The 27,705-nt window shown below is 38.5% G+C and overlaps 1 protein-coding gene and 1 pseudogene across 2 annotated transcripts; one reads left to right on the top strand and one right to left on the bottom strand.

The window, feature by feature from the left end:
* Positions 1-26,824, top strand: Osi24 (Protein). 2 transcript variants are annotated; one of them, XM_028320622.1, is made up of 9 exons: positions 1-665; positions 8,180-8,302; positions 13,995-14,094; positions 14,485-14,586; positions 17,776-17,863; positions 18,946-19,045; positions 23,024-23,189; positions 25,202-25,415; positions 26,702-26,824. In XM_028320622.1, exons 1-8 carry the CDS (start codon positions 71-73, stop codon positions 25,410-25,412), a joined length of 1,485 nt encoding a protein of 494 aa, XP_028176423.1. In that variant the 5' UTR covers positions 1-70; the 3' UTR covers positions 25,413-25,415; positions 26,702-26,824. The 2 variants fall into 2 exon arrangements, with proteins under 2 accessions (XP_028176423.1, XP_028176424.1); XM_028320623.1 differs by lacking the exon at positions 14,485-14,586 and having other exon boundaries at positions 13,995-14,196.
* LOC114364454 (uncharacterized) lies at positions 8,871-9,843 on the bottom strand (annotated as a pseudogene).
* Positions 26,825-27,705: the final 881 nt, after the last annotated feature.

Genomic DNA, 27,705 nt, shown 5'->3' with positions numbered 1-27,705 from the left:
CAGCCAGCGATTCTAAGAACACCCTATCAAAACTAACAAATAAAACGGTGATGAAGTTTGCATCACAAATATGGATCCCACTCAGAAAATTCACGAAAAACACCACAGAAGATCAGAATGGAGGTTCCAATGGACACATCTTATAGCTCTATTGTATATAACATCTCTAACTACACATGTAAACTGTCAAAGTCAAGAAAGCATAACCAAAACAGTTAAAATAGACAAAGTAGAAACTAATAACTGCCATAGCTGTCACAGTAGTAGTAAAGGTAGTGTAAATGTAGAAAATGTAGTTAATAAAACTAATGTAAGTGAAGATGAAGAAACGAACGATGCAGTGGACGATGTTATAGAGATCCTTGGAACGATAACGAAAAGGTATATTCTTGTTAATGTGAGTGAAACGCAACTTGAAGAAGAAGTCGAAAATATACTAAATAAAGCGCTAAGCAAAGATAGATACGAAATCGCTGATGGTGTTGAGATTAAATCTATTCAAGGCAGTGAAGATAGTAAAAAGGAAACAAATACTGATGAAGGAAGAGCGCTTTTCAGCAAATTCAGCTACGAATACAGATTGCTTCAGAAGTTTAAGAACTTTGTAGATACTCATGTTCTTTCTATAAATTTGCCTAAAGCTGCGAAGATGATGGGATTCAGATGTAAGTATAATATTAATTACTATTATTTTTAAGAAAGGATTAAAATTATAGTTAATCTCCCAAACTGTAGATCAAATAACCAATTTATCGTAAACTATATAATATCATACCATAAATTCATAAATTAACTAAAATTATGTGTGTCAAAAATAGGGTAAAGAATAAATCACTACCACACATAATTATTAAACCTATTTACAAAATCATCCAAAGTATCAGCGAAAAATCAAAATCTTGAGACCAAATTATGAAAGGCGTTACCTTTAATTTTTAGCTAAACAGTTTTATATTAAAGATCACGCAATATATTTTCAATTTATAACCGAGACAGGTTAAAGCTACGGTTTTCCTTATACAAACCTTATCTTGTTCGGAACAGACAAGGAGTTACCAATAAAATCCCTCGGTGACAGAACAAATCTACTTGACACGACTGTACAAGTGTAGGCACAATATTTGCAACGGGTTGGTTTCAATTTGTATTATACTTGCGAAGACGAATCTCTTTTTTCTATAGGGTTTCAGTTGGATAGGGAAGATTTATTTACAAAATATTAAAATAAACAGATATTTTTTCAACAAACGCAAAACTAAGGCTGGTTTTAGAGTCACGCTGACGCTCACTGACCGTCAGCGCTGACAGCCGAAATTTATGAAGCGTCGGCGCCGAGCGATCAGCTTCACTCAGGAACGTTCCCTTCAATTACATACATATTCATCTGTCAGCGCCGACGATCAGCGAGCGGTCAGCGCGATTCTAAAACCCGCCTAATTGTTTACACAAAAATAAAAACGTGTCCGCGAGGCAAAGAGGCGAGGATGCTGGCTGCATTTCCTCGCTGGATAGCAATACTAAAATTTGTTTAGGGAAAGAGCCAGCATCCCAACTATCCTAAATTTTTATTAATTCAGAAATGGTCCGAAACAGTAACATTATACAATTTAGCAACAGAAACTCTTGTTCAATTTCATCAAAATATTATGAATGTAACCAAAGCGTGTAAACGTAACTTTTTCAAAAACATTTGAAGATAAACAAAGTGGAAAAATAGTCTGGAAAAAATGTAAATTCTCTATTTTTCTTTTTCTTTTCAACTGTTTGGTAGAATAACGAACGTTGCATTAATTATTAAGCAATTAGCAGACATTAAAACAAAACAAACATGTATGTAGTTTCAATGGTAGAGTTTTAAGAAAGGACAATGTTCGTTCTCCATACATTGTTCGCCTAAAGAACCAACAATTTTGACATATTACTACCCGAAAGCGAAATAATACGATTCTGTGTGTAAGAACAATGATTCCTGATGGACACTTGCCATAAAATTAATGATTAAGAATATTAAATCACAGCGATTTTATAATATGTCGTTTATGACAACATGGCGTCTAATGTATTGTGTGAATGTATGAACACCGATTCGCGAAAAATGTTTTGTATTGTCGTCACGCCGAGTCGCAGCCAAATAGTATAAAATAATAGAACAAGTTTTAGAAATACAACTCGGCATTCCACTTTTACAATATGCCCACATATTGCACGTAAATAAACAACATGAATCGTAGGTTGTTTCCACCCTTGTCATCTGACACATGAAATAAACTCCTATTGTATTATAGATATCGAAGCCGAATCGTATATAATAATAGAATGGGTTTTGGAGATCACTCGGGGTTCCACTTTTATAAAATACCTACATATTACATAAAAATACCACGAATCATGAGTTTTCTTTTCACCATTTACATCTGACACGAGATAACAAACTCCTATCTCCATGACTACCATCGTAGTCTATGCCAAAGACTACAATATTTTAAGCAAGAAGTTTCAAACCTTAGCGGCTACGGTAACCCCTGGGCCACATACATCATGATAACATTCGGTCGACACCGGAACGAAGTCTTGCGATTATGCAAAAAAGCATCGTATTCTAGTGCGGCTATATCACGTTCAACCGGGGTTTTAATTCGACTAAAGTCCTGACTAAAGACTGGAAGAAAATACGCCGCATTGTATGAGCACTTCGTGTTCGTTAAAGCGGCTTCAGATCTAGAGCCCACATAGTTTTCTTTCCAATAATATCCGCAAGTAGCGCTGCATGATCTTTACAACAAAAACGGCAATAGTTATTAAGGTGCCAAAATTATATGATTACTTTGGCACGGTATTATACACGTTCGAAGATTTGTCATTTTCATTCATTTCTTCATCATCATCATCATTTCAGCCACAGGACGTCCACTACTGAACATAGGCCTCCCCCAATGACTTCCACATCGCACGGTTGGTAGCGGCCTGCATCCAGCGCCTTCCCGCTACCTTTATCAGGTCGTCGGTCCACCTTGTGGTGGGTTGACATTGCAGAATATGACTTTTGATAGGTTCATCATAGAATTCGGCGGGGATATCCTCACGGAGGAAGTTCGTAAAAGGGCGGAACAAGATCTTATAATAATGCAAGGCCGAAGCTGTTACGCGCGTGCTCCTACGTGTAATCCGGCGAGTATGCAATAAATAGTAATGTCTGGTAAATAGTGGTAATACGTATCGTTCGTTCGTTCGTTTCAGCCGAAAAGACGTCCACTGCTGGACAAAGGCCTCCCCCAAGGATTTCCACGAAGACCGATCCTGCACCGCTCGCATACAGGCACCTCCCGCGACCTTCACCAGATCGTCGGTCCACCTAGTGGGAGGCCTGCCCACGCTACGTCTTTCGGCTCGTGGTCGCCACTCAAGAACTTTCCTGCCCCAGCGGCCATCAGCTCTACGAGCTATGTGCCCCGCCCCGTCTATGTCTGTATGCGCTACGATTACAGGGTATCATTTTGCATAGTCGCAAGACTTCACTCCGCTGCTGTCAAATCAATGTCGCATAATGTTATCGCAATGTGTGTGGCCCTTGGCCAAATCACAGAAGCCTATGCGAAGAAAGAGCACTTGAATGACAATAAAAATCAGGGTTACCATTTTATAAGATTTCCTCACTATTGAGGGTAACAAAGTAACATTAATAATCTAGCCATTAATTACATTTATTACCTATACGAGAAAGTAAAGCAACATGCGGTTTTATTTTAATTTGTAAAATATTAAACCCCTCATATTTGTAACAGTTTGTTCCAAGTTTAGTTTTACTGTTTTGTTAACAGTATTGCTGTTTCAGCTGTCACTGTGAAGCTTTGGGAAAATAAATAAATAGAAAAAATATTAACATAAATATTTATTTAAGTTTTTATGTTCATTATCATAATATGCCAATTTAAGTTACACTGTGTGACAGTCTTTGACACTAAACAAACTCTTCAGCTTAATAATACCTACCTACAGGGCGTTTTTATAGTTACTCTTGCTGATGAAACAAGAAGGGTTGATTCTACTACTGAAATACAACTACTTTTCTTACAGGACCAATATCAAATTCTCAAAAAAATTCACATCCTCGTGATGGTGATAATTTCTATGGAGAGGTTTTTTTTATATTCGGTCTCTTGGGATAAGTTATTCCATTTGAGCAGTAGAATTAATCCTTTTTATTCGATCACATATAAAAACAACACAAGTGTTTAGGAAAACTTCTTCTTTGGTATGGTATCACTACGGAGTTATAATGTCGGCAACTCTGTATCACTGACTTGTAACTTTCAAACAGCATGAATAATAAGGGCACCACATTGGTTTTCTTTCTGAAAAAAGGCTTTCAGTTTTAGTACTAACCCTTTAGCACTATTTCATTGAAATAAAAATACAATAAACGCACAGAAGACTGAAATTGAGTCAACTGACGTGACATTTATAATTTGTTGACATTATGACAGTTTGACAAGACTAGGGATTGAAAAAGTTTTAATTGAAAAAGTAAAATGACAATTTATTAAAACGATTCACATGGATATAATCGATTAAAAATATTTATAAAATGTTCTGATACTTGCCTGTAGCGATTATCCAATCCTGGTTTCTACTGAAAAACTACCTCGTGGCAAGATTTTAATAAAATAATAAAATCTTTATCTTCTCTTTCACAATCTATAAAAGTTCATTTGGTCTATTATTATACATGTGCTATGAATGAGGGTTTTCGCGATTGAAAAATCCGCGAGATGGCAATACGTAGACGCGAGGTCCAAATGCTGCATGATTGGTGGATATCTGTCAATGTCATGTCAAAAATAACCAATCATGCAGCATTTGGACCTCACGTCTACGTATTGCCATCTGGCGGATTTTTCAATCGCGAAAACCCTCATTGGCATAGATTATGAGAGACTGGCAACTATACTAGGTTGATATCAGGTGATCCGTCTGCTCATTTGCCTCCTGTCACATAAAAAAAAAATATATATGTTTCTCACACTTCAACTGGCATTGGATTCAACATCGGATTCTGACACTTTTACAGTTATGATACCATGAATATCAGTTTATGGTCCTAATTATTTTTATTTTATTTACGACCTTCGACCAGTTGGACACTTTAGATATCTTCTTGTAATAGTGTCAAACTGTCAATATCTTTTTAGCTTTTAACGCAAATCTAGTCTTCAAAGCAGTTTAATCGATTTATTTTATTTTCAAAATCGATATTTTATTGTCTATGATGGCCGCAGGAACATCACTATACATGGACTCCCAGCAATAAAGTACGGTAATGCCTCGTACAGATTTTATCGGCAAAAATTATGGAACTTGATAGGTTTTAGACCATGCCACGCACCAAAACGTCCGGAAGTTGTAATAGTATTATAGAATAAACGTTAAAAGACTTATTTATTTAATTTTTCAATGCTTAAGTGTCCATTAGAATGAAAGGGTGCTTAATGTATTAAAAAAAATAGAAAATAATTATGATGGGTTAATGTTTTTGGGCGGTTTTTTAGGCGGTTTCTGACAATGTCCTTTAGAATAATAAGATAAGATACTATAAAAGCGAAAGGTCAAAGGTCACTCATCACGAAATCTTAGAAACTACAAGTGCGTAGGAGTCTCAAATTTTGCATGGGGGTTCCTTTTAGAACGTAGGTGCTCACTAAGAACGGATTTTACGAAACTCCACCCTCAAATGGGTAAAACGGGATCCACGCAGAACTTGACGGAATTTCCCAAAAGATATTTGAGATATTCCGTCCAGTTCTTTGTGTTGGAACAAAATGAATTACTATCGCGTCCAAACACCGTACATCATTGGACCTTAATTGAAACAGACCCCGAGATTTTTCCTGTAATTAATTAACCAATAATTCCAGCCAAGTGCCAGCAGGTCTACTCCGAAACTCCGTTCACGTACTTTCAGATCTATCTGTCACTGTCGCTCTTGCTTGCATCTCGCTGCGTGCGTGAGAGGGATGGCAACATTCGAAACTTCGGATAACGTTTTTCAGAGTAACCCCGCAGCTATTTTCGGCAGTTTGATTATGTTTCGATGATTTAAATGGGTCGGAAATTCGAAATACAATCCGATGTAAAGAGCAAGCACGTGTATCCAAAACAAAGAGCTTTAGAATTGTAAGAGTTAACCTTTGAACTTGGATTAATTCACAAAGATACATAAACGTTCAAATGTAGAGACAGACCTTTGAAATTCAACCAATTAATAAAAATTAATCCTGTGAAGTTCAAAACTTCACAGCGCCAAATCGATGAAAGTTGCAAAAGTTTCCCTTATAACACGCTACTAAAAAAGCTAAATAGCGCTATATAGGTACTATTAGTTTCAACTAAATGACGTCCACTGTTGGACAAAGGCCTCCTCCAAGGATTTCCACAAAGCCCGGTCCTGCGCTGTCCGCGTCAAGGTACTTCCCGCGACCTTCACCAGATCGTCGGTTCACCTAGAATGGGAGGTCTGTTCACATTACGTCTTCCAGTTTATATGCTACTAGATTATTTCGGTTTTTTATATAACCTATGACACTCAGCAATAATGTGACTTTCTATTGGTGAAAGAATTTTTAAAATCGATTCAGTAGATCCCGAGATTACCCCTTACAATAACAAATATACAAACACACTTTTACCTGTTTATAATATTCGTATAGATTACCACGTGATAAATCCCCAGGTCACCTCTATTATTTTATAGATATTAAAGGCTACAAATGAAAATTAAATGAAATTGTTTGTAATGTTAATGACGCAAAAAATAATATTATAATAAACCTCGTGCGTTGTTCAAATATTAAATTCGAGAACAATGTTACGAAAGTATTATTTTTTCATTAAAATTGTTCGGAAGGATGGAGGATTTTTCAAATAGAATATTTGATGTTATGTTAAAATTGTTACACGAATTTGTTGTCGGTGACATCCAACAATCGCTGCAAAAATATTTTTTTATTTTTTTTAAGGTGAGCACAGACTGGAAGCATTCATGTGTTTAATATTCTGGCACGTACCATTGTATCAGTGTCAAAAATATCATAAAAACCAATGACACATTGCTTTTACGCGTCCATTTTGTTCAAGTTATTTGAAAATATTTTAGGTAACTAGTGTACAGATGTGACTCTATTTAAATTCCGAACTTATTCTAAAAAAAACATAACGCTTCTTCTAACGCAGTCGGGTAAACAGTTAGTAACTATCTAATAAAAGTTAGTTTAGTAGGTTACAAAAGCAAATCACACTGGCTCATAATAATTATGATCTATAACATCACGTCGCAAATCAATGATAATTTTACATAAACGGGACTAACGGCACTATTCCCACCACTCTTTCCCACCACTGCAACTCCTGTACAGTCAGGATCTACAGTTTGTCCTCCAATGAAACCCAACTAGTAAATCTTAGGGGATAGCTAACTGTCTTGGAACGCCCTGTCTCGCTGATGTTACATTACACGTGAATGCTTATGGTGTGAACCCACCTTAATAATTCTAAAAATAATGGAATTCAGGATAAAGTGTAGTATTCGAATCGAGCCGCGGAAAACAAATTGGATAGATTATCCCAACTATCCCAACTAATATTATAAATGCGAAAGTAACTCTGTCTGTCTGTCTGTCTGTCTGTCTGTCTGTCTGTCTGTCTGTTACGCTTTCCCGCTTAAACCTCGCAACCGATTTTGATGAAATTTGGCATAGAGATAGTTTGAGTCCCGGGAAAGAACATAGGATAGTTTTTATCCCGGTTTTTGAAACAGGGACGCGCGCGATAAAGTTTTTCTGTGACAGACAAAATTCCACGCGGGCGAAGCCGCGGGCGGAAAGCTAGTGGTAACATAAATTAATAAATCTTGTTTCACCGAACTCCAAAGTACGCAAAACTATTTGTAAATTCACCGTATTTACAAACGATGCTTGTTTAAGTGATACAACAAATCGAACGCACTGACGCACAGCGTTAAATAGAGCTCTATTATTGGTTCGTGTGTCACCCTGTGCGTCCACGCGCACTGTGAGACCTCATAGTAATGTTTGTACGTTTGAATACGGGCGTTACTTAATTTAATTCTTTATTGCCTATTGTTATAATAATAGTTTTCATTCTAAAAATATTCTTCTCATTCCAGCTTTCGGCCTAAACAAATTCTTCGTGCCTCTCCTGATCGGGGGCCAAGTTCTGCTGAAGTCTATTTTGTTCGCCATGTTCCTGCCAAGCATTCTGGGGAGTTTCGGAAAGATATTGGGAAAAGGTGAGTCCTGTTTTTGAAAACAATAATATTAAATGTTTGTGATTTTGTTCAATAAAAATGCGTGCGTAATAGCCATCAAACCCCAAGCGGTCGCATAATGACTCGTTCGTTCGTTTCAGCCAAATGACGTCCACTGCTGGACAAAGGCCTCCCCCAAGGTTTTCCACAATGAACGGTCCTGCGCTGCCCGCATCCAGGCTCTTCCCGCGACCTTTACCAGATCGTCGGTCCACCTAGTAGGAGGCCTGCCCACGCTACGTTTTCCAGCCCGTGGTCGCCACTCGAGAACTTTCCTGCCCCAACGGCCATCGTCTCTACGAGCTATGTGCCCCGCCCACTGCCACTTGATTTTAGCAATTCTGCGAGCTATGTCGGTTACCTTGGTTCTCCTACGGATCTCCTCATTTCTTTTTGAACGACGGGTTTTAAAGAACTTAGACCCAGTCGTTTGGACAATTTCCACGAACCTGTCATTGTATTTGTCCACATTTTCGCAGTCTCCTAGGCATTCGAAACGATTTTGCAACTCGAGCTGAAAGCTTTCGGGGTTTTGGAGTTGGATGGGCGCTGGGCGGAGCGTAGACTTCATCAGTCGACATCTCTCGAGCTTGGGTCTGATATTCAATGTGCCTCTTACCATTCGGTGATCGCTTCCTGTTTTGACCGAATTGATCACAGAGACATCATTGAATATATGCTTCTTCGTCGACAAGATGAAGTCTATCTCATTTTTTGTAGCGCCATTGGGATGCAGCCATGTCCACTTTCGCTGTTTTGGCTTTCTGAAGAAGGAGTTCATCATAAAGAGGCCCTCCCTCTCCATAAAGCCAGCCAGCAGTTGGCCACGTGCGTTCCTCTCTCCGTACCCAAATTGCCCCACTTTCGGCTCATTATCGCTTCGTTTACCTAGCTTCGCGTTGAAGTCCCCCATCACAACGGTAAAATGGGACCGGGAGCCATGTATGGCTCTGGAAATATCCTCATACATGGTCTCCACTTCGTCGTCGGGGTGTTCCGTGGTCGGTGCGTATACCTGTATGACCTTCAGCGAATACCGTTTGGTGATTCTGAGTATCAGGTACACTACCCTCGCCGAAACACTCTCGATCTGGACCACGTTGTTGACAAGGGACTTGTGGACGATAAACCCGACACCACCCTGGGACTGCTGGTCGCCCTCCCGGAAATAGAGCAGGTTTCCGGATTTAAGAATTATGGTGTCCTCCCCCTCTCTTCGGACTTCACATAATCCCACGATATCCCACCGTAACCTGCTCAACTCTTCCTCGAGTTCCATTAGCTTCACGTCTGTACGCAGTGTGCGAGCGTTATAGGTTGCCAGGGCCAGAGGTCGTCGGTGTTGGTAGCCTGGCATCCCCCGGGGATTCTTCGCACCCCTTGCCCCACCGTTACCGTGACCGCTACCGTGGTCCGGGATAGTGGGGCCGCCGGGGACTAGGGGCCGTTTTTTTGTTTGTGCTACCATTTGGAGGGTTTTGCCCTAATCGCCACGCTTGGCAGGCGGGTTGGCGATCGCAGTTTTTTACTTGGTTTCGCACGCAGACGCTGCTGCCCGTCCGGTGCTACAGGAGTTTGTCGCCTCTTACGACACGCCTCCTGTTGGCGGTGGGGAAAAGTATTCTTTTACGGCCGTCCCCACACGGCACGCATAATGACTACGTAACAATTGATTTCTATTGTGTCTCGATTCGCGAGGCTTTAAGGGATAGTAGTAGCTTGTGAATAAACTTTTATTTTTTAAAGTTTGAGACAAATCATATGATTCCAAGAACCTTTGTTTGTAAGCTGATAATTTTCATCAAACTTGAGTAAGTTTTATTTTAGAAGCATTTACAAAGATTCTAAAGAATTTGAATTCAGGAGCGTATTTTATTTTATCGAAAATTTTCATTACACTTGTTGTAGATCGTTTTAAAAGCATTTACGAAGATTCTCAATACAAGTTGAATTTCTGAGCGCGTATTTTGTAATTAGTCCAGTCAATAAAGCATTATAGATGGAAATCCATAGAACACAATTTTTGACTTCGGGACTTTATTTAGACTAGTTAGGAGGTGAACATAGCAAAAGTCCCCGCCCTTAGCCCTTGAGCCGGCGGGGAGAGGGGAGTTTAAAAGTACCACTTTTCGGTTTTTCGCTTAATCCTCGAAAACTATGCGTCCTAGTGACATGACTACTATGAATCAAAAAAAGCTTATTCAATTTGCTACAGGTGAGATAGTCAAGTTTTTCTATATCTTGTATAGTTTTCGCAGCATCTGCTCTAGAAGGTCTGTAATATTGGAAATTTTATTTTTGTCTTACATGTTTCCATTAGGAGAAAATCGACTAAATCAACATTGAGCTAATATTCTAGACATGCGGGAGCATGTTAAGCCTAGTTCCAGGGAGGGGACTGCACCGTGCGTATATTTAGATGAACCAATTGAAGCCACTTTTGACTCCTCAGCACTCAAAAAGTACTGTGCATTAACACTTCAAATTTGGCTCATGTGTTGAGACTTGCAAGATAAACATCAGCTTCAAATTTCATAAATATACCTCAAACGGTTCTCTAGGTATTGACGTCTAAAAATCTACATGGCTGACCTATAAGACCAAATTCTAATCACTTCCAGATAAACAAACAAACAAACAAACAAACAAACAAACAAAGTTTTCCTCTTTATAATATTAGTGTAGATAAGTGTAAGTAATTGTAAGTCATAGACAAAAGTCGTAAAATCTCAGTCTAGTTAGATCTTTGACCCCACTTTGACTTCTAAGGCTGAGTTGCACCACCTAACTTTGACCGTAACTATAACGCTAACCGGTGCTTGTTGTATGGAGTTTGACAGATTTTTGACGTTTGTCAAAGTTAAAGTAATATGGTGCAACCCAGCCTTAGTAAGAAAAGGCTGGGTTGCACCATATTATAAGTAGATGTCTATGAAGTATGGATTTTATGGAGTGTTTTATGTCACTCGACCAGTTTAGTTTCCTGCTGCTTAATTTAGTGTCGTAGATAAGATCTTATTATTAGATATAACTTTCTATACTTACCTAGGCGTCATTTTATTATGAATCTTTTATACGATTCTATAAATAAAGTAATAGGCCAGTAGAATTAAACACAAAAATTGATTAACCCTCAATTTGCATGGTAGGTCCCAGGGACTCCATGTGAAACTGTTTTGGTCCATAAAATTTTTCAATACGCGTATACAGTGTTGTGCGCTTGAGTAGCTTCCTTTGGTGTCGTGGCCAACTCGAGGGCGAGAGGTTGTGTGCGTGCTCATCACAGAAAGGTGAGTAATTGACACTTGCGGAGTCCCGTGGACTCCACCATACACTTTGTGTAGCAAAAAATTGTATTATGATATTATGTTTTTTTTTATCCTACAGTTATATTAATGGTTTAAGTGGATCAAAAAGCATTGAACAGTCACAATACATAATTTATCAATACGGTAGATGAAAATGAGGCCTCAGATATAAGGAAATCTAGAAGAAAATGCAGACGATGAAGGAAAAGAAGAGGACTTTACATCTTATTACATCTTATGTCCCGAAAGTTTTTTTTTTGGTGATATTGTATTTAGATGATGTGTTTTGATGAATAAAAACAAAGACTGCTTATTTTGAAATTAATTTGACAAAAAATATACTTATATTATTCGAAAAAGTTTTGCAGGCAATGTGCTGCTCGTACTAATTACTAAGTCATTGCACGTTTTTTCGTGTAATTTTTCTAACAGTTTAGATATTATTTATTAAGAAGACTGTTATGTCCACATAATTTGGAAAAATAAATTTTTTTGGATAATTTTTTTTCTAAGTTTATGAGGTACTAAATGGCTATGTCGATTTTTATGTGATTTTTACGACTAAATGAAAAAAAAAATTTTCAAATGATTGTTAATTAATGTTTCTATTTCTGTTGTTTCTAATTAATAGTATATTAACCATATCATGTTACCAAATAAAAAATATATTACTTTTATAAGTTTGAGTCTATTTTTTCTTCATTTGAAATATGGAGTCCCAGGGTCTCCACCTTACACTTAGCGTAAGTTTTAGTCACCATGCAAACTGAGGGTTAAATCGGAAATAATTCCTACAAAAGATTTTTTTGCTTTAATGGCTTCATTGGTTGCCCATTAAGACTCTCCTAAGTTTTCGACTTCGACGGAGTTGTGCTTAAGTGGTGGGGGCCCCCGAAAGGGGCGTTTTTTCGGTTTTCCGGTTATACCGCGTAAAGGACTTACCCTATCGAAAAGTGGTCTTCATGACGGTTAAAGGGCACCTAATCCTGCATTGAATAAGACCAAATTCATATGTTTTGGACAAACCGTTCTGGCGCTAAAGTTCGACAAAGTTGAAAATATACGTATAATTAATGACCGCCATTGGACGTGGAGAGGCCACGTCCAATGGCTTGTTACCCACATGCTTCCAAGCCTTGTAAAGGGTCGCCTTAACCAGTGTAACCCTAACAAGCCATTAAAACAATAAAATCTTTTGTAGGAATTATTTCCGATTTAAAAGCTAATTCTACTGGACTATAAAGCTGAATAGGTTTAAGTAAAATCATCAGTAGTACTATCGCGCATGAGAAAATCAATTTCGTTATTTTCAGCTTCACGTATCATAAAATTCAATTTTTCGCAGTCTTAGATATTTTAACATTCGTTTTGCGATTGTAATCGCTTTCCCTAAATTGCATTTATTCAACAGAAAAAGGCAATAAAATATCTTTTGCACAATACGTATTACGTCAGTGGGATTAGCTTGATTTGCCTTTTTCCGAAAAACCAGTATCTATGACGTGTTCGTTCGTTCGTTCGTTTCAGCCGAAAGACGTCCACTGCTGGACAAAGGCCTCCACCAAGGATTTCCACAAAGACCGGTCCTGCGCCGCTCGCTTCCAGGCACCTCCCGCGACCTTCACCATATTGTCGGTCCACCTAGTGGGAGGCCTGCCCACGCTACGTCTTCCGGCTCGTGGTCGCCACTCAAGAACTTTCCTGACCCAGCGTACGATCTATCTATGTGTACAATAACTATATTTATTCCAGTGAAAAATAATAAGTCAACTTATCTTCCTAGTATCTCTCGTTTCTGTTCTAGTACCTAAAAAAATATACCTCTTATACAGGGTGTTAGGTAAATGGGTTTATAAGCCGACACTAGCCCATTATGTGCATATAAATGGTATGGTGAAGTCAGAAAATTAATATCATCATTTTAATTATTTTAATTTTCATACCAAATCAGATTTTATAAATTTTATTTTTTATGAAAATTTAAAAAATTAAAATGATGTTATCACTGACTTCACCTTATAGTCCAGTCAATGAATGCCTTAACGACGGTGTAGAGGGAAATGCCTGGAACACAAAATGGTACCTTCAAACCCCCCTCTCCCCACCGACTCAAGGGCTAAGGGCGGGGACTTTTGCTATGGTGTTCACCTCCTAACTACTTAGTCTAGATCAAATAAATAAAGTCCCGAAGTCAGAAATTATGTTCCACGGATTTCCCTCTTTAATGCTTTATTGACTGGACTAATACCATTTATGTGCATATATGTTAACATGGGCTAGTGTCGACTTATAAACCTAACTAACACCCTGTATATTCTTTGCCGTCTCCTCTGTGTATTCCTTCACGTTTATTACTATCTGTCCAGGCATCTCCCAGCTCTCAGCTTCCTCCAGCCAAGCCAGCTACCCACCAGCTCCTGCAGACGACCAGACAGGGTACAACAACGACAACAAAGACTTCATGGGGTACGAGACCAGTCCGACTGGGGCGTACGCGTACCCTAACGACGGGTTCTATGGAAATGTAGACCAGGATGCGAACGACCTCTCTAACGTTGATATGTCAAGGTAAGTCGATATGTTTGATAGAATTAGCGTGTGATTCCGTTAGAGGAGAATAAGACCACTCCCAATCTTCTTGTAGGTATCTTATGCATACCCTCATCTCAATTAAGCATACTAGAGTCACGGTTAGTAGGTGTTTGAGGCAATATTATTAGTCATTATGGTCGACATTATACTTGGAACTCCTATATTCTTCTGACACACACCTACTCTTTCTGTGGTATCTTAAGACGCGTCTAAGGGACAAATAATACAAGCTGACTTCATGGGGTACAACAAAGACTTCATGGGGTACGAGACCAGTCCGACTGGGGCCTACGCGTACCCCAACGACGGGTTCTATGGAAACATGGACCAGGATGCGAACGACCTCTCTAATGTTGATATGTCACGGTAAGTCGATATGTTTGATAGAATTAGCGTGTGATTCCGTTAGAGGAGAATAAGACCACTCCTATAATCAATCTCCTACAATCTTTTTGTGGATATATTATGTATACCCTCATCTCAATTAAGCATACTAGAGTCACGGTTAGTAGGTGTTTGAGGCAATATTATTAGTCATATGGTCGACATTAGGTATATTTGGAACTCCTCCTATAATTATTCAAATTTATGTATGCGAGTCATTTCTACTAGTATCTTAATATGTAAGTCTAGATATTAGCACGTCACTACCTTGTTTAATATACCACGCAATCTTGTATACCCATTCTTATAAGATACACCATACAAGAATGCATGGTAAATTCAGTGAACTGCTCCTGAATCGAATGTACCTACTACTACTATTTCTATTTATTTATATTAACCGGCAGACAGTGGTGACTGAGTTTGTTGCGGCGCTTCTTCTCAGCACTTGCCAAATGTTGGTCTCGAAGCGCTGGTAGGGTAAAAAGATTATGAGACATGTAGAGGCTCCTTACCTTAAGAGCAAAATGACGATTTGTAAGAACTATTAAACAAATAAAGAAATTTTGACTCTGACTTTGACAATTCTTCTGACTAAATTCATTGCGGGTTCCAAAACAAAATATCCCCCTTGACTAATCAACCTTCACTGATTGAGTTTTATTGGAGGCCAAACTGTAGATCTTGGCCAAAAAGAGTTGCGTGGCGGGAAATTGTAGTGCGATAAGTCCCGTAGTCATATGGTTTCCGGCAGATAATAGGGACGTAGATGTCGCAAAAGGAGAATCAGACCTCCCCATCCCGTCTGGCCAGAACGTGAAGAGTGTACGTCAAATCATCCATTTGTCTAAATCATCCACCTTCCCATTGTTATTGCAAACATTGTGAAAAATTCCATTGGTTAGGCAATTAGCCATCACCTTCTTCTTAATTATAGAATTAAGAAGAAGGTAACATAAATTTCTTTTTGTTTCCGTTAATTTCTTATAACTCCAATTATTCCAACGCGTAAATCATAACTCAAATAATTTCCCTGAGAAAGCACCATTCTTCGATAAAACAATAATTTATCAAATAAAACCTCGGAATAATCCTGTAACAGAGCAAATTGCGTATTTTCAATGAAATGCCGCTGTCAATGAAGCCACAGTAGAGGTATATTCAGTAAATGCTCTTCTTTCATCATCATCATCATCATTCCAGCCATAGGACGTCCACTGCTGAACGTAGGCCTCCCCCAATGCTTTCCATGTTGATCGATTAGTAGCGGCCTGCGTCCAGCGCTTCTCTGCTACCTTTATCTGCTCTTCTTTACCTTCATACATCCATTGATAATTTTCACTGAGAAAAATGGACGTGACAATCTATTCTTTCGTGTTCATCACTCTGCAACTCCTGTATACTTAGTCAAGATCTACAGTTTGGCCGCCAATGAAACCCAACCAGTGAAGATCGAGTAGGCATTGTAGTCCCGAATGATAGCTGACTATCTTGTCTTACAAACTGCAACAAAATATACAGGATAAGTTTGAAGTATAATATCGAAAGCCCAGGTTTAAAATGTGGATAATGAAATACTCCAGTAATTTCATAAATAATTCAACTTGAGCTAAATGGTTTTATAAAAAAAATTAAAAAAACTTTAGCGGTTTTGGCCAACTCTTCTTCACACCGGTTTTGAAGCAAGAAATTTACTTTTTGCAATCATGCTATGAAGAAGTTCTTTTTAGAAGACCTACTGAACCACATACATTGCGTTGGCATCTTCAAATCTTTGTACTGACAATCGTCGTAATCTGCCCAATTTATTTTTCAATAAGCCCCTAATTTCCAGAAGAATTTCATTTTTCATTTCCCCTGTTTTGTTCAATATTTGACGGGTTTGCGCTTTTTCTCATTCAAAGATTGCTCCAGTTTTTTTGTACGCGATAGACTAATAAAGCATTAGCGTGATTTGGGAATTTTCGATAAACGTGACGTTCGATGATCGTTTCATCCACGAAGACGGGCCCACCAATTTTTGATCGATGGAAGCGCGAGATGCGGTAATTTTGATCCGAGCGTTATTTGTAGTGTGATTGTGCACTCATGGATAATTTAGCGTGTACCGATAACACTAAAACATTAGCGGAAGAATGGTGGGGCGCGTCTTCGTGGATGAAACGATCTATAGTTATGGCTACATACTGCGTGTATGAGTATAGCGCCTATGAAATGATCAAATACTTCAATGTAGAGATAAACTACACTGGTCATCACAAAAATCGGCCCACCTACGTTTTACAGGAAAACTCGTTTCTACTGACACAATCATGGTGCCCTAACAATATTGGTGTTATTTGAAAGCCCAATAAATATCCTTAAAGAAAAACACATTTAATTTCCTAATAAACGATTAAGATTATACAATAAATGTGACTTGAAAAACTTGAAAAAAGACCTCACTTTGGGCTCACCTCTGGGATCAATTAGACCAATTTTTATGGTTATAAAACCAAATAATGATCTCACGTGTCCTCTTTAACAGATGGATAGCGACTAATCCCAACTTAACAGTTTTATAGCCATAAAAGTTGGCTCAAGCGTAACTACCTATTTTTTGAAGAAGTGACTCTGGATTCTTCTACAGACACATTTTTGGGGTAAAAACCTTTCCTTTAATGAAATGAAGTTTAGAACTAGGCTTTTAAATGGTAATATAGTATATGTAGTAATATTGGTGGGAAGTGGGGATGCATACGTTTGAAAGTGCTTGTCGCGGGAGGGTCGATTTTTATGATGACCAGTGTAGATAGGCTGGATATAGACATGTCGCACTGACGCCTTTATCTATGAAACTGCCTTTCTCTTTACGAAAAAAGCTTTTTTAGTTTTTCTAAAAATCTCCCTCACTGCTATCTTTCCAGGTATGATTGTAATAGAAGTGGATTAACAAATTATAGTCCAGGGGCCCATAGCGATAGAATTTGATCTCCTAACGAAACAAAATCATTTTGCTAAACCGTTAGGCCATTTTGGCTTCTCAGACAAATATTTCATCTTTTGTTATAGTTTTTAATACCCAAATTTTTCAGGTAATCTCGCCAAGTGCTAGGCTATTTAAAGCCTCTAAAACAGGCGTTTCTCATTTTTTACTTTTGTTTCAAGGGTACAACTTTACTCATATTTCAGGTACGGCGCGGGGGGACAGAAAGTGTCGTACCTACCCACCAAGAACGGCTATTATAAGGGCCAGATGGCGACTGCTAACAATTACAAAGTGAGTATAATGTGCAAAAGTTCTTTCATTGAAAGTAAATCGCATAAAAAATCTACTTGACCTACTAATTACTTTGAACTTTACGTCCAAAAATAGCAAATGTCCCCAAAGTCTATACAAAATAAGGGCTTATGCACACTACGTTTTTTAAACCCACCGACTTTTTTCCTACAAACTTCCATAGATTGGGTCCAACTTTCGTGTGTATCGCCAGGCCTGGCTCACTCCGCGCGGTACATCCGATAATTACCTACAGCGAAGCGCCCCGCCGGCGGGTATTATATCAGTCGAGTGTCACGCGCGCGCCCGTCAGGACGCTGGCGTGCGTTGTAGTATGATTATAATTCTATGATCGAAGTATTATTTAAAAATGGACATAAAGAGAAAGAAATATTGTGCGGCGTTCGGGTGTTTAAATTCGAAAAGAAATCTACCGGATTTATCTTTTTTTTTCGCTTCCCAAAGATGCTGAAAGGTATGTTGGCCATGTAGGTAATCAATAATTCTTAGGATAGTATAGGAACCTAACCTACTATGACTACTGCTCAGAATGCGTTCGTTCGTTTCAGCCAAATGACGTCCACTGCTGGACAAAGGCCTCTCCCAAGGTTTTCCATAATGAATGCATACTACCTACCTACATACCTAATTATTTTTTCACTAGACGGCAACCCTAACAGAGTAAGAAGAGTTCAGAGGCACGCGATAGAAAGAGACAAACCTTGTAGGTGAATAAAATTGTAGGTACGTAGTGCTGTGCGAGCTGAATTCCACTGTATCGCGTCGTAGCAAGACTCGCATTTATTTAAATCGTCTTGCGGAGTAATCCTTCTGTACCTGTACTATTACTTATTCTGTGGTATCGCGTCTGTATTGCTACAAAAGCGCGTCGATGGCGCTATAAAAAATGTTGTGTGCATTGGCCTTAGATGTAATACCTTTCTTATACACCAATTATAAAATCCATAAACGAAATAGTTACCTATCTCTTACCTATGGGATGACCGGCACCCGAGTGTACTATAATGATAGAGTAGGTGCGTACACGGAACAGTTTCTTAAATAATTCCATACTTTTACAGGTTTTCCAGAAAATTCCAGCCTCTTCTATGATCCTAAGCAACTACGATCCGTTCTACTCTCCCTTGCTGTCACGACTCGACGGGATCTTCGCCAGGCTCGGTAAGCAATACCAACCTAATTTCAATAGCATAAGGCTTATTTTTATTGGACCTGCCAGAAAAAATACGACCCGTTTCATCCCTTTGGGGGGTAAATTTTGGAAAATATTCCTTAGATGCTTACGTCATAAATAACTAACAGAAGTATATTTTAAAATTCAATGCCGTTATTGATACAGCACTACATCCTCTCTTACGCCCGTATTCACAAACGATGCTTGCTTAAGTGAAGCAGCAAATCGAATGCACAGCATTGAATAGAGCTCTGTGATTGGTTCGTGTGTCACCCTGTGCATCCACGCGTACTATGAGACCTCATAGTAATGTTTGTGAATACGGGTGTTAGTCTCTCTCAAGCCTAACTAATGAAAAGACGCATTATCATTTTGTTCCTTTAGCCCAAAGGTTAACTAGATGAAAATGTCTGATGGCATTAAGTTCGCCTTATGTACCATTTGTATTGCATTAAAGATTAAAAATCACAAAACGATCTAAACGAATACTCATGTCACAGGACGATTATCGCACAAAGAAACAAGATTCCGATACAATAAAAGGAATAGTTATTACTCGCTTTATGAAAGTACGTGCCCTTTCCATTGCGATCGAGAACAAAGGATTTAAAGAAACTTTGTACGAAACAGGGTTCCGGTGTTTGGATTCTTTCAGGTCTGAAGACTGTTTTCTCTTTTTAGGATTCACTAATTTTATTTTCACTGTTTTTTTACTGTGACGTCATTTATTACTTAGCTATTTTTGTTTTTTTTGAAAATACGCTACATGTGATGCGTACCTAGAAGTATCACTCTGAGTCCACACGAGTTGAGGGTAAAACTAATTATAGAGTGTATCTGTATAGTGCTCTCTGCCGTCACGGCTTAAGGACGTAGCACATTTATCAACCCGGAAAGGGATCGTAACCGTATCAACTCGAGGCGGTCAGTATGTTATACTTTGTATGAAACTACTTACTGCAACGCACGCTTATCCGCACCGTAACTTAAATGCCTCCTCTCGCAATCGACAGCGCGCGACGGCGATGACAGCTCGCGAAAAGCGATACGTTGTTGATCCCTTTCCGAGTTGATAAGTCTGCTATTATTTTTATACTGAGCGGATTTGGTGCTTGTACTCTATTGTATAGTCTTAAAGTGTTATTCATTTGTAATGCTTTAAATACTTGCACCAAATAAATACATACTTTTCTTTCTTTAAATGTGTCATGGAGTCCAGAAATTCATGCCAGTCTTCTGTAAAAGGCTAGAGACCTAGAGTTGAAAATATACTCAACATCAAATAAACCGCACCTTCCGCGACGCGAACTTTAACGATTTTTTTCTGACACAATCATGGTGCCCCAACAATATTGGTGTTATTTGAAAGCCCAATAAATATCCTTAAAAAAAAACACATTTAATTTCTTAATAAATGATTAACATATACCATAAACGTGACTTGAAAAAATACCTCACTTTGGGCCCACCTATGGGATCAATTAGACCAATTTTTATGGTTATAAAACCAAATAATGATCTCACGTGTCCTCTTTAACAGATGAATAGCGATTAATCCCAACTTAACAGTTTTATAGCCATAAAAGTTGGCTCTAGCGTAACTACCTATTTTTTGAAGAAGTGACTCTGGATCCTTCTAAAGACACATTTTTGGGGTAAAAACCTTTCCTTTAATGAAATGAAGGTTAGAACTAGGCTTTCAAATGGTACCAATATTGGTGGGAAGTGGGGAAGCATACGTTTGAAAATGCTTGTCGCGGGAGGTGCGATTTATTTGATGTCGAGTGTATAAAGGAACCCCAAAAAATTGTCATTTCACACAAAAAGCAATAACGCGATTCGCCTACAGATATTTGATACAACAGCTGTTATTGGCAATATCCAAAGAAACCTTTGAATGTAACGCGTACCCTCAGAATTCTGTATAAAAATTACCGGTAATTCCAGAAATAGGGCGTATCCTGCCTCGCAGCCAGAATCACATTAACATTTCATATGTCTCACTTCTGACATTAAACATTAGCTTCGTTTTAACTTGTACGTCACTCAACGAGTGTTGAGGCCATCAACATGAGCAAAGATTTGTATCTTTACACGCGCTGTCGGCGCAGATGTCTTACGTAGAAGGTCTGACAACTGCTTTTTGTCTCGCTAACATAACAGTATGCTTACCATGAGTTTACGTTATGCTCGCTAGCGACTGCGTAAAAAAATTACGTTAAATGTATGATAGATTGTACACTGTACAATGTACAGCGCCCCTAGCGGCTACTTTCAAGAACTAGAATTTTCATAGATTTTTTTGACAAATTCGCTAGCGAGCACACCTAACGTAAACTCGTGGTAAGACCTCAGATAATAAACAAGAGAGTGTATTCTATAAGCTGGGTCTCCAGCGCGTGCTTGGCCCTACACAATCAACAAAACCATTGTTTCACTACGTACAAGTTTTCAACTGGGCATGGAAAGCAAAAAAATTGTTGATGCAAACAAAAAGCTGTAGTGAAACAATGTTTTATAGACAAAAAATTTGGTTGAATGTTCACATGATTTTGTTGATTGTGTAAGGAAAACACGTGCTGGAGACCCGGCTACATTTGAACTTGAATGTGTAGTCTGTTTTCTGTATTCAAATATTAAGTACCTACATCAGCCTGAGTAAGTGTTAGCTTCAACTTTCGTTGCGCAACCTATATTACTGTTGTGATAAAAAGATTGACGAGCCCTTGAATAATGTATCTTAATAGGGCAAAAGCTGTCTATAAATAATTCAAATACAAAACTATAAAGGTTGCTAGGTTTCTGGGAAGTGTTTAAATAGACAAACATTTTTGGTATTTCGATAAAAAATCATAAACGATTTTTATCTGAAATGCTTACTATCCATTCAATATTTATTAAATTAATTTTACTTAAGTCGGCTTCTATATTACCTACATATTTACATTGAAAGCTGCAGTTTAAAAATGAAATTTTTAAAATAACCAATAACATAACGAAAGCAACACTTGTTACTGAAATAACATTGTTTTTTTATTTATTTTTTAGATGATCTAATTTCTTTCATTCTTCATTCTGGATCATTAAACTCTTAATACAATACAAATTAGGTGTTATGTTGCTTGCAGTAAGGGCACTCGTTCCAGCTCGTACTCTTGAATTGAAAACTATGTAAGGATTTTCCCTATTAACTTGATGCAAGAACAAACTTGGCACAAATGAACACTGGAACCATGACCTAAATGGTTGGCCTTTATTGTTGAATCATGTAAATGGTAATTTAGAACTAGATAGGTAAAGGGCTAGGTACAAAAACTGCATCACAGGGTAGCTAGCTGATGCTTCTGCAATGTTAGTAGAAAAAAATCTCTATAAAATGGTTATGTTCGTGACATTGTCCACGTTTTTTAAAAGAACAAGAAAATATTCTAAACAAAACCATTTTATTTAGCGCCTATAAGTGCCCCAAAAATCTTTGACCCTCAAGTTTATTTGACTCTCATAAAACAATACTTTTGTGACAAAGGTAGCATGATATTCTTCTCCTAGATCCCATTTAGGTTAGGTTTTAATCACCATTACGTCGTTGTATTTTTTCTCATCCTCAACGAGTTTCCGGACTAACATTGAATATATCTTAGTCTGTGCCTTTTGTCATTTTATTTTGGTACTAGCTTTCCGCCCGCGGCTTCGCCCGCGTGGAATTTTGTCTGTCACAGAAAAACTTTATCGCGCGCGTCCCTGTTTCAAAAACCGGGATAAAAACTATCCTATGTTCTTTCCCGGGACTCAAACTATCTCTATGCCAAATTTCATCAAAATCGGTTGCGAGGTTTAAGCGGGAAAGCGTAACAGACAGACAGACAGACAGAGTTACTTTCGCATTTATAATATTAGTTGGGATGACCAGGCTATCTTGGGATATCTGATCCTAACTAATATTGATGATACCTTTTCTTTTTCAGGTCTGACCCCCTCAGATAACTCAGCAGACGGCGGCACCCAGATAGGGGGCCAGAACTTGAGCGATGTGAAGCTGGAGGCCTGTCGGGAACAGCTCATCTGCCTCATGTACGCCAGCCCGGCCAAATACGCACCGTATAGCAACCTCGTCTCTGCCCAGTTGAGCAGGTATGTATGATTGATAACGTGGTACTGAAACGTGACCTCTCACTATGGGCTCAAAAGAACATAATATGGAAGCTCAAAGTTGCACAGCGTGCTATGGAGACGACTCTGCTTGGTGTTTTTTTACGAGATCGAATCAGAAATGAGAAGATCCGTAAATTAACTTAAATCCCTGACAAAGCCCGATGAATAATTAGCAAGCTCAAGTGGCAATAGGCAGGGCACATAGCACGCAGAACTAACGGCTGATGGGACAGCAAGGTTTTGGAATTGAGTCTACGTACGCCTTTACGTGACCTGAAAACCGAAGCCTGGGATTGAATCTGATGATGGGGCCTCTAGGTTCTGGAATTGAGTCTACGTACGCCGGTACGTGACTGAAAACCGAAGCCTGGGATGACCACCCACAAGGTGGACAGATGACCTAATAGGTACATGCGCTGAATGCAGGGCGCTACCAAGCGTCAATCTGAAAATCATTGCGGCAGGCCTAGTCACAGTTGATTAATTAAATCACTCCTAAAAGGGCTCTGGTCTTAAACAAATCATTACGAATTTATTGAGCGAAACATACCTACTTGAATGTTATTATTTAACCAGCGCTATTTTCATTTTCTCACAAGCCGAGTTCCCACAGAAGAGCTTCAACGTATTTCCTTGACAATTAGAAATTCCTTCTTGTGTCAAGAACCAATTTGCATACATTGCAGAAACAGACGCGAACGGATTTTACATATTTCACCCGCATCCGAATATTTATACGGAGTGTTAAAAGCATTTGAATGTATTTTTGGAACTCAATTTTCTGCCAATCGAACAATGGATGGGAATATTTTTGTAAAATTCTGTTGTAACGTATTTATTTATTTATTTGATCACCAACTAGGTTACATTGAGGCTTCACATGTATTGTTTGAATATTTAACTAGGTATATTATTTCCCCTTGTATTTTGTTTATTCTTAACGCAATTTATATTTACCAATGTCGACGATGTTCGAATTTATAGACACAAGAAAGATTGCGTCATGAACCATGGGTATATTATAAATCTTTTGTTTTTCATTACTTCCGCGAGAGTCTAGATAAGTCTTTCGTTTAGCAATAACTGCCTTTCATTCTATTCTTTAACATTAAAGAAAAACAGCAGTGACAGCATGTAAATCTGAATTGAGGAAAGTACCAAAAATCTTCAAGGCAAATACTTTATTCCGACGACTAAAAGGGAACAGTCCAATAAAAAATAAATCATAGAAACTGGGAATGTTCTCTAATTGAAGGATTCCTTCTTTCAACTTCACAATCGTTCCAATAAATCTGCATAGCTCCAGACAAATCTACTTACTCGTACGTTCACGTCACTCGATGTACGCTGGGGAATTCCGGGATACAACATTTTTTGGATCCAAACAGTTTTATTAGGTTAATCAGGATTCCCAATGTCAGCCGTCTTCTTTGACGTATTGAAAGCGAAATCCCCTGAATTCCTTAGAATCGAAAATTTTCCTGTGCGTTACTTTGTATAAGTACGTTAAAAATCAAGACGGTATGAAGTATGAAGATGCTTCTGATTTGAGCCCATGATTCTTCTCCCTGTTTCCATAGATTGTTCTTGTCCACCAAGCTCCACAGTGCGTGCAAAAATTGATTCTCCTTTGGTCCACTGTACATTTGTGAGGTGTGTAGAAGGTCCCACATAACCTGATTGACCTTCACTGATTGAGTTCTTATTGGCGGCCAAACTGTAGATGCTGGCTACACAGGAGTTGCAGCGGTGAGAGCGATAGATGGGAATAATCCCGTTTATAAGCTGTTGCAGCTCATTAACTTCACTATGCAAGGAATAACAAAGAATTTGTCTAGTGTTTAAGTACCCTAACCTTGCAAAAAGAAATGCTGTGTATACCTGTAATTGAGATCATATTATTATACTCATCATGTGTTAACCATGTTAAAATGTATGTACTATACAGACTTTGTTGGTGTACCTAATAAATAAATAAATTCTTGTTCCAGAGAACTGAACGAACTCCGTCGTCCAGTGTCAGACAACCCTGAGATACTTCGGTTCTTCAGATACATGCGCGCTGCTCGACGCGGGCAAGAAGGCGCGGATTGCACGCGCGCGCATCCTGCATGCTCGGCGAACACCGCACCAGCTCATACCATGATCGCGGCCTACCATGACATCAACAAGCTCGTGACTGCGAGGAAGCTGAAGAACTAACTGGTACGGCTAGTTTTGCTAAGTCAACCTGAGGCACTTGTCATCATCATCATCATTTCAGCTATGGCTCCACTGCTGAACATAGGCCTCCCCCAATGCTTTCCATGTTGATCGATTGGTAGCGGCCTGCGTCCAGCGCTTCCCTGCTTCCTTTACGATGTCGTCGGTCCACCTTGTAGGTGGACGTCCCACGCTGCGTTTTCCGGTACGCGGCCTCCATTCCAGAACGTTGCTGCGCCATCGGCCGTCAGTTCTGCGTACTATGTGCACTTGTCCCAATTCCATAAAGCGACCTATCGACTATATTGATCGCGGCTTACCACGACATCAACAAGCTAGTGACGGTTAAGAAGCTAAAAAATTAGACAGATAGGATTACAGAACATTAGCTAAGTTAACTAATTCAGTCTTAGACACTTGTTCTTCACCCGATGAGAAAGACTACAGTCGACGTTGACGACTATTTTCTCGAACGTCAATTTCCAATATTTTTGTCGCGAGTATCGCTCAGCGAGTCTTTTTCAAATTCAAATTCAAATAGTTTATTCAGTACATTGGCCCTTTCAAGGGCACTTAAACACGTTCCAAATACTTATAGCTTGCCCTACCACCACTTCGGAACAACATATGGGCTGGTGCTGAGGAAGAAATTGCGGAAGAAACTCAGTCACCTTTGTCTTGTTTGTTTTAAAATGGACAGCTCTTTTCGCTTTGAAAAGTTAGTGAAAAGAGAGCTTTGCAGGTCTTTTTTCTACATTTGCATGGAACCCAAAAAAACAAAGTAATCTGCACTGGCATTATTTATGAATCTGGCATATGGCATCTGCCAGTGCATTTTTGTACCATTTAAACCTCGTTAACATTATTTTATTCAACTAAAACGACCTCGTTCTGGCAATAAAGGTCCAAAACTGAACCGTAAATCAAAATAACTGTAAAAACAGTCTCATAGTTTTTTACTCACACACTACAAAGTGCTAGTTGGTGATTTCAGTAACTTTTCCACTGCTTGTGTTGAAACAAATATTTATTTATTTAGTTTTTTTCTCCCCTTTTGATCCTCTCTAATTTAATAGGAGGCAACAAAATAAAATAGTAGATTTTTTTTATTAAATAAAGATATTGGTTGAGTGGACCGACGATCTGGTGAGGGTCGCAGGAGGTGCCTCGATGCGAGCGGCGCAAGACCGGTCTTTGTGGAAATCCTTGGGGGAGGCCTTTGTCCAGCAGTGGACGTCTTCGGCTGAAACGAACGAACGATTGGTTAATTTATTTTTCATCTGTTTCAGGCGGCGTATCAACTCAAGATGGAATAAACAAGCGTCTTCCATCGTGTATTTATTTCGAGGACAGAATAAACAAAATGTAAATTTTATAGTCCTAATGGCTTCTATTGTATTCAAGGCTAGGACTGAAGGAACCCATGTTGAGCCATAACCATAAATTCTTTGTTTGTTTCTCAATAGAAAATATTTTATTAAGTCTCATCTAGGAGATATAACATCTTGGTTGTGACTTTGAAACGAAACTGGGCGTTTTCCTTTTTTAAAATTGAGACCAACGAACTTTATTTTAATGTGTATTTTACAATGTATTTTCGAATTCCAGTTCGCATAAGAAACGACTTTTAACTCTAATCCTTCGTACAAGTCCTTACGTCACATACGACTTGGTCTCCACTCATTATACAGGGTATCCCAAAAAGTAGAGTCAAGCCGAAGCCCAGAGGTAGAACATCAATAGGGCTACCCGAATCACCGCGACTTTTCATAGTTTTCGAGTTATGATTTTTTTTACAACATACGGCGTTTTTTGGGACGCCCTGTATATAATTCACACGACGTGTTTATACGAGCTCAATGCTGTTGAAGGATACCCTATAAAACTTAGGCCATGGCACACATCCTGAACTTGGCCTAGGGTGACCATGATATTAAAAACACTTGAACACAAGCCACTCCAATTAGAGGCTTTTTTAAAAAATGCTAATTATAAATTGACCTAACAAAATATTACTACAATGCTAGTCGTAGTTTTTCCCATGTCCTTTTTTATATCCAGCTAGACTGGAATAATAAATTATTTTTTCTTTAGATTTCGAAACGAAAAAATTTCGAATAAAATATATTTTAATATTGTTTTATTATTATACATTATTATTAAAAATGTTTGTAACTTTTATTTAACGATGTTATTCTTTACTTATTCTTGAAATATTGTTTTTAATAATAACTATCTTTACTTTTAATTTACTTTAAAAAGGCTACAAAGCTTAATCAGTACATGTTTAATT

This window comes from Ostrinia furnacalis, unplaced genomic scaffold (assembly GCF_004193835.3).
Source record: "Ostrinia furnacalis isolate ACB-3 unplaced genomic scaffold, ASM419383v2 OfSCF7420, whole genome shotgun sequence".
NCBI lineage: Eukaryota > Metazoa > Arthropoda > Insecta > Lepidoptera > Crambidae > Ostrinia > Ostrinia furnacalis.
The sequence above is the reverse complement of the archived record's forward strand: the minus strand, read 5'-3'. Positions and strand labels throughout refer to the sequence as shown.